The sequence below is a fragment of the Leptodactylus fuscus genome, chromosome 2 (genome assembly GCF_031893055.1).
Source record: "Leptodactylus fuscus isolate aLepFus1 chromosome 2, aLepFus1.hap2, whole genome shotgun sequence".
In the NCBI taxonomy this organism is placed as follows: Eukaryota; Metazoa; Chordata; class Amphibia; order Anura; family Leptodactylidae; genus Leptodactylus; species Leptodactylus fuscus.
The window spans coordinates 227,269,949-227,278,273 of record NC_134266.1 but is presented as its reverse complement, the minus strand read 5'-3'; the positions used below and the strand labels follow the sequence as shown (position 1 = coordinate 227,278,273).

At 42.7% G+C, this 8,325-nt stretch overlaps 1 protein-coding gene across 1 annotated transcript; it reads right to left on the bottom strand.

The window, feature by feature from the left end:
• Window positions 1–204: 204 nt before the first annotated feature.
• LOC142195740 (retinol dehydrogenase 16-like) lies at window positions 205–8,088 on the bottom strand. Its single transcript, XM_075265757.1, has 4 exons — window positions 7,773–8,088; window positions 5,528–5,786; window positions 2,748–2,911; window positions 205–810 (listed from the first exon to the last, which is right to left on the bottom strand). The coding sequence occupies exons 1-4, from the start codon at window positions 8,086–8,088 to the stop codon at window positions 605–607; spliced, it is 945 nt and encodes a 314-aa protein (XP_075121858.1). The 3' UTR covers window positions 205–604.
• Window positions 8,089–8,325: the final 237 nt, after the last annotated feature.

Here is an 8,325-nt window from a genome sequence, read left to right as displayed (position 1 = left end):
ACTGTACTGTATCTCTAACATCAGTTACACTGGTCCTAACTGGCCTTACACACATAAGATGTCCGGCATCCTCAATCTTATTGCAAATTAAAATATTACTTTTTATTAGTTAAAAAAACCAAAAACAATAACATCATTTAAAAGTAGTCAATTAAGGGTTTTCAATATTTTTTATTTATTTATTTTTTTAATATGACAGCTACTTATAACAAAACACAGCATGTATACGTCTTACCATACCTGTTACTATAGTACTAGACTGCAATGCCTAGCTGCCAGTGACCCAATGGATAATTGGCAGTACTTTGTACATTGTGTAGTGATGTGAGGAGGTACAGAAATGACCTATACACAGATATGAGAACTACAGGAGGGTTCCCGAAGCACGATGACCCTTATTTATATAAAGAAGGCTAGATCCGGATGCACTAAAGCAACTGTCTGTTTTGTCCATATTAGGTTTGCAAACGTTTTGTGAAAGATTTCATGAGTACATTTTGTAGCTGAATAGTAGCTGAAAATTCAGCCATGTGAATGTGTACTTAGAATTCACATTTTACAGCATTTCCCATCCTCTCTAGGTTTCCTTAGGTTGCACGCTGAACTATTTTAAATTTTTTCTTAGTAAGAAGAAGAAATCTGATATTGCAGTTGGGCAGTATGAGAGTGGTATGAAGAAGAGTTTGGCATCCAAGCCGGCAGAATAGCGGGTCTTTGGGTAGACAGCAGTGATGGCATGTTCAATACAGTCTGTGACCAGGTGAAGATTGGGGTTAAGGTTCGATAGCCCTTTACATAACGTCTGGGAATCTGTGTGAATAAACAATAGGTTTAGTAATGAGATAGTTGCTCATCTTGCTGTGACTTGGCCCTTCCTTTTTCACTATTCCCTGCTCTTCTGGTACAGTCCATGTCTGAAGAAGGTCTATGAGTTATGACCATTACATGACTGCTGATTTTGTGGTTTGCTATGTCTGTATGAATTATTACAGTAACACATTTGCAATAAACCTCCCGGAGTGCTGAATTTATATGGACCATGGGAAAGAATATAGTTTATGAAACAAAGTCAAAATTACGCGCGCAAAATTACGTGTGTTATACGCCCGTAACGACCCATTGAAATGAATGTGATCTGTTTTGAGCACTCACATTCTGACATGGGTATTTTGCAAATACACAGATACTTTTTTCTGGCTTTCCTTTTTTTTGGCAAAAAAACACACATAAAAAAATCGTTAAAAAAAAATCCCCAAAGTATACTACCAGCTTAAATGTAGCAAAACATTTCTATGTTGATCAAAGCCCAAAGCAAATCAAAGGTTGTTTGCTTTAAACTCAACCACTTGTTTGATTCCTCGCTGACATAACAATAAACCTGCCAAGTGTGAATATGCACATCATTGCAGCGTGAAGGTTGGAAATAATTGGTTACTAGTAGAGATGAGCGAGTGCTATTCGAAACGGCCGTTTCGAATAGCACGCACCCATAGGAATGAATGGAAGAGGCCGGCTGCGTCCATTCATTCCTATGGGTGCGTGCTATTCGAAACGGCCGTTTCGAATAGTACTCGCTCATCTCTAGTTACTTGTCTTTCCCACATACCTGATACTTTTTTCCTTCTGGCATCTACCACCAGGGAGCAGAAGGGACATCACATCACAATAAATGCTCATCTTATGGTTATCCACAAGCTCTATTTTGATGTAATATATGGCAAACCAAACCCTAATGACTTTTGTTTGTTTTGTTTTACAGGCACATGCAGATCATCCTGATATACTAACAATTATATGTTTTACTAGCAGTTACCCACGACTTCGTCTGCGGGTTGGCGGTGGCGCTGAACCGCTTATATTTCTTGTACCCCCATCTCTGCCCCCAGTTTCTTGTCCCCCCATCTCTGCCCCCAGTTTCCTGTCCCCCCCCATCTCTGCCCCCAGTTTCTTGTTCCCCCCCTACATCGGCCCCAGTGTAGTTGGACTCACCTTGCCACGCTCCCCCGCTGCTCTCTCCGCTCACTCACTGCACATAGTTGTCGGGCGACTGGCTGCGTGTGGCATATATGAGGCAGAGCAAGGGCTGGCGTCAGGTTGCTATGACAGCCGTAAGCCTTGCGCTGCCTCCCTGGCCTGGCAGTCTTTTGCTTCTATTGCAGCCTAGGCAGGTAGACTGCAATAGAGGCGCCGGTATTGTGCAGTGCATTGCAGAATACCGGCGCCTCTATTGCAGTCTACCTGCCATACGCAGCCAGCCGCCCGACACCTATGTGCAGTGAGTGAGCGGAGACAGCGGTGGGGGAACGTGGCAAGGTGAGTCCAACTACACTGGGGCCGATGTAGGGGCGGGGGCATGAAGCTGGGGAATGTGGTTGATTCCTGTGGTTTTTTCAGCCAAAGCCAAGAATGGCTACAAATGGAATCGGAAATATTTGGAAAGTTCTTAGGCTCCATTCCTACAGAGTAACGCGCCGCTCATTTAGACACGTAAACACATGTCAGAGCGAGGTGCTTCAAAACAGATCCCATTGACTTCAATGGGTGCTGGCTTACGCGCGCTACACATTGAAATCAATGGGTTATAAAGCCTCTAAATGAGCGGTGCGTTACTCCGTGGGATCGGGGCCTTACACTTCTAACTTCTGCTCAATCTAGTCCTGGCTTTGGCTCAAAAAACACAACAAAATCTGCAACAAAAAAAGGTACCATTCCGCAACGTGGGGCCCCAGCCTTAAATGGGTACTTACATTTTTCAAAGTATTGCTGGCCATAAGCATTGCGGATTTCTTCTGAGGTCTTCTCCCAAAGTTCATTTAATTTTCTTTGATGTATTTCAGGATGAGTTATTAAGGTTTTAAAGTAGCCAGGCTCTATGATACAGACTCTTACACCAAATCTGCCAATTTCACGTCTAGAAAATGCAAAAATACACAAAGTAAGGAACGCTCCATGGTAATACTTAGTGTTGAGCGAAGAGTATTCATCGAAATACCTCGCCGATGTAGGAATGCATGTAATCGTCCGAACACCAAGGGGTTAAACGCATCGAATTTTAGAAACCCTTGGTGTTCGGCCGATTACACGCATTCCCATGCCGGCGAGGTATTCGACGAATACTATTCACTCAACACTAGTAATACTCTAAGCCCCTTTGTAGATGACTGTATGAATGGTCAGTGTGCCATCTGGGTTTTTCCCGGATAGCACATTGAACCATTCCTTTTTATGGGCCTGTACACATGACTGTAAATTACACGGTCCCATGTGCGGGCCAACAGTCCAGGCCGCAATACATGGAACAGGTCCTATTCCTGTATGATTTTGCAGCCCTGCTTCTGCAGTTCCTATTCAGGCAGGACACGGATGACATATTTTTTGTCATTATAGTCTAGCACCTCTACCTTTTTTTTTTATAACTTTTGTATGGGGATGCATAGGGCAGCTTTTTTTTTGAAGGGCCAGATGCCGTTTTTGATTATACTATGTATATATATATTTTTTACTTCTATTTTTTCTTAAACGGTATACTGGATTAGGTCTAATCACTAATGCAATGCATTGCAATGCTAATAAATTGAAAAATACTGGCACTTATATTACAGGCCGCATTGAGCATCCTGTCATAGAAGAAATGCCAAGACAAGCCTGGGAGCCTTCAATAGGTTCATGGCTATCCTTGGCAATTGATTGACAGCCCCCGGATCTTGTTCTGGGGATTGCCAATCCTCCCCAAAATGACTGCGAATCCTTTGGGAAAATAGTGCCTCAGTCGCCTTTGAGTCGTCGGGGACCTTAATGCCTCACAATCAGTTAACCATTTCCATACCGGGCCAATTTCTGGTCCAGTACCAGACAAATTTTTTAATTTTTTTTCTATGTGCGATTTTGAGGGCTGTAACATTTTTATCATATATGTTATTCAACTAATTTCTGCATCTTTTTTTGTGCTTTATTTTTACATTTTTATCTTTGCATGTGTTTTAATTTTCTTTATATCTGGGAAAATATAAATAAAATAAGAAGGAAAATATTCTGTTTTCACTTTTCATTTTTTTATTTTAATATAATAACACAGAGTGCTAATAAAAAACTTTAGAAAACAGTTTTTCCGCTCCATTACAGTAATTTTTATTTTGTATGATCTCCGTTGGGGCGGGGCTATAACCTTTAATAATAGTGTTTTATTAGCGTATTGTATTTATTTTTTTAATTATCTTATTTACATTTTTTTTCCATAATTTTTTTTGTTTTTAACATTGTGTCCCCATAAGGTCATAATAGACCTTAGGGGACATCTCATCCCTTTTTTTGTAGGGGAAGCTGATTTCCCCTGAAACTGGAGCTGGTACATTTAGCCTCAATTGCAGGAGAAATACAGCCTCCTTTACGGTAGTATATACATCTTATAGAGCTGATCAGGGTTCTGCAGGGCCCAGCAGCTCTTAGGGGGCATTCACACAAAGTAAAGTGGCACTGATTCTGCCACAATAACTTGTGGCAGAATCAGCGCTGATAGAAAGACTCCCATTGACTTCTATGGGTTCCGTTTTCTGCACGGAACACATTGAAATCAATGGCAGGCTTTTTAACTCATTGATTTCAATGTGTTTCGCGCAGAAAACGGAACCCATTGAAGTCGATGGGAGTCTTTATCAGTGCTAGTTATTGTGGCAGAATCAACGCCACTTTACTACGTGTGTATACCCCTTACAGATGCTGATTCCGGAGGATCACATGACTGCTGGCTCAGAGGGGAGCCGTAACATGGAGGCGCCCATAGTGCTGTATAAAATTCTCATTGAGCACTGTATACGCAGTGATCGGGAAGGCAGGGAAGGTAATACAGCTTCCCTGCCTTCTCTCTGGAAGCTCCAGCTGGCTCCCCATTTCAGTAGCTGCATGATTTCATCAGTTCTGCTTGGAAATACCGGTACATCCTTGTAGAACTAGACAACCACCTTCCAGATGTAAACAGTCTATGGGCGGTCTGGAAATGGTTAAAGTGGTTTGTCACCAGGGTGAAGCATTAAATTAGCAACACATTTAGTAAGGTTAGGCTCATCGGAATTTAATGCTTCTTCTCACATGAAAATTTTTACCTCCGTTTGTAGAGATATTAATTCATTTCAGAATATGCAAATGAGAAATCTGGAGCACCATGGGTGCTTCTGTTGCTCCAAACTGCTATGCCATACATAAACTAGGTACTCCCACCTTACCTCTCCCTTCTTTGAGTGACAAGGAAAGGTTTCTAAGTTGAAATATTGCCTAGCCCTGTCACTCAAAGAAGGGGTGGGGGGAGGGGAAGATATATTAGAGCAGTGTGGAGCATATTGTGAAATAAAGAAATATCTCAGCAAAAGAGGCACAACTATTCAATGGGGAAAAAAGAGTTACAATTAGAAGAGTCTGATCTATCTGACTGTGCGGCTGGCATAATATAGTTCATCCTGTTGACAGACTCCCTTTAAGGTGCCAGATTTCACATCTGTTAACTATACAGTACAGTATGTAAATGTACTCTTACCGAAGACTGTCTGAGAAGCATTCTACCCCATATTTTGATATGCAGTATCCTCCACCGCAGACAGCTATTCTTCCAGCAATGCTTGCAATGTTGACAACACGACCCTGAGCTCTTCGAATCATGGGAAGCATTTTAAGTGTAACATCAATGAGTCCAAGAAGATTTACATCTACAATTTTGGCAAAGTCATCTTTAGTCAGCCATTCATTCAGTGCAACGGGAATAGCAGTGCCAGCATTGTTCACCAGGCCCCAAAGTCCTGCAAAACATAATCAAACATACTGTAAAGTGACATAAGAAAAAGCAAAGTAAAAGAAATATTCCTAGACTCATAAATTATCACTGCTGGGATCCCTATCAATCCCAAGAACGAGAGTCCTGTGTCTACTGACAGTCACACATGCAAGGTGCTGCCTCATTTAAGATCTGTGGCATTGGACAGTTTGGGACTCTACTTGGCTATCTCCTTCTGTCTCAAAGACTATGAATGGCGCTGCACTGGACACCTGTTTTTGTGATAAGTGGGGTCCCAGCCATGGGACCAGCAGTAATGTTTTCAGCAATTTGTACCATAATAATGGTACTAATGCCCTAATTTTGAAATGGGCTAGCCTTTGCTTCCCACACATCAGTGGATTTTGGGCACTGATGACTCTTTCACCAGTCAACCAGTTTAGTAGCTGTTTAGATCAAGTTGAATAGCCATCACAATTGGGTCCCTGCCAAAGTAACTTAGGCCGTTCACTTGCTATCGATATAACCCACCCCTTGACAGATGCTATTGACATATACAGCATCCCAGAGTGCTCCTGCTTATAATGTGACTGTCTTTGTGCCTCTGGGTTATGTTTGTATGTCCTGTCTATATGTTATGTGTTGCATGTCACATTTTTTCAGCTTTCCCCTTGTTATTTCCCTGTTAGTCTCCCCTTCTTCACCCCCTCTACTTGGTACAGCTCTGGCCTATCACAGACCACTGGATGGGGTTTGGGAGACTTGAGGGTATGTTACCACAGCAGAAAAGGTGATGGAAACCTTTTCTGCTTTGTGAACTTTCCGCACAGCTAGGCGCAAAGGGATGCCAATTCAGCATCAGCATTCCATCATGGCATCCCGCTCCTGATTGGGCCTAAACAGGAGCGTGTCTCGAGCCACAGACGCTGCAGCTGACTCGGCCGTGGATTCTGTGGCAAGATACGTCATGTAACTTCTTTTTTCCACTACTAGCTAGCGGGGAAAAAAGCAAGAGGCTCCCATTGAAGTCAATGGGAGCCATTTTTGCAGGCAGATTTTGAGGCGGATACCGCCTCAAAATTTGCCTGCAAAAACTCAGTGTGAACATACCCTAGGTCACCAGGGTAACTGTTAGAGAACAGCTTACGCTAGGTTCACACCTGCGTTCGGGTCTCCGTTCTGTGGTTTCCGTCTTCTGCATGCAGGAAGACGGAAACCACAGACCGGGACCAGCCGTGAGCGGCAGTGAGTGTTTTATGCTCTCCGCTGCGAAACCGTTTTTTTTTTTAAACCGGACACAGAGTACTGCATTTCCGACTCTGTGTCCGGATTTAGAAAAACGGTTTCGCGGCGGAGAGCATAAAATGCTCACCGCCGCTCACGGCCGGACAGCTTTCAAACCCATTCAAATGAATAGGTATGAAAGAGTCCTGCAGGTTTCCGTCTCCTGCCTCTGTTTTGTACAGGAAACGGAAACCTGCAGAATGGAGACCGGGCGCAGATGTGAATGAGCCCTTAGCAGGTTGTGGTGAGAGTGTAAGCTAGCTCTGCACATTGAGCCCTGCGGTTCCTAACACAGCCTCTGAGAAGGAAGATTCAGCCCAAGGCTAAACTTGAGACAGCCCTGAGAGAGGAATCTAGCTGTCTAACATATTGAAGGTTGGCTAGAAGGAGTTGTGGATTCCTGATGTGAAGGTTTTCTTTTTTTTTTTTTTTTTTTTTGAATAAACCTGTTTGCTACTTTTGTATTCCTGTCTCTCACTGGGTCTGCACCATTGCTGCTACCGATCTACCTCCCCCACAGCAGCCTTAAGTGTCTCAATGGATATAGACTACAACCCCAGTGTGGGACGATCCTTCCATTTATCTTCTACTTAATAACTTGACAAATGTATGCTAAACTAGGGACTGATAGAAGGGGCGAAGCCTTCAAAAACACACTATGGTCGATTGTAGTCTGTAAACATGCGATATGTCTCTTCATGTACCTTTGTGTACTTATATACCTCACCTTTATCACGAACAATATCATTGACCCACTCTGCAGCAGCGCTGACACTTTGGCTGTTGGTGACATCTAGTAGAGTTGTCTGCAATCTGGTTGAGGTTTCTTTCTTCAGCTCCTCTGCCCCATGTTCAGTCAGACAAGCCGCCAAAACCTTTATTCCATGCTTATCCAGCTGTTTTGCCAACAGATGTCCAAATCCTGTATCACATCCAGTGATGAAGACATATTTGTCTGTCAGATTCTCAAGGATTAGACCATATCTGTATCTTCTGTATAGGAAGATCAGACCCAAGAGCACAAGAAGAAGAAGTAGCCACATGGTGATGAGGTCCTACATCAATACAAAGTAAGAAACACAGTTTCTAGTTAATAACGTTATATACACTATATGACTTTTTTTTTTTTACATTTACATGGCACCTAGATGGATATTCCTATTTTGGAATGTGAAAGATGCCATATTGTAGTTCCCTGCATGGTGTACAACTAAGCTGTTGTGCAAGAGAAACCAGGAGCTAGAGCCAAATGGTTCAAGTGAAACAAAAGTTCATATACA

Bases quoted from the DNA above. Each gene is read 5' to 3' on its own strand.
- LOC142195740 (XM_075265757.1), bottom strand. From the start codon at position 8,088: ATGTGGCTACTTCTTCTTCTTGTGCTCTTGGGTCTGATCTTCCTATAC. The intron at 2,912-5,527 runs GTAAGAGTACAT...TGCATTTTCTAG, and splicing joins TGCTTCTCAGACAGTCTTCG to ACGTGAAATTGGCAGATTTG. The intron at 811-2,747 runs GTAAGTACCCAT...TTATTCACACAG, and splicing joins CCAGCAATACTTTGAAAAAT to ATTCCCAGACGTTATGTAAA.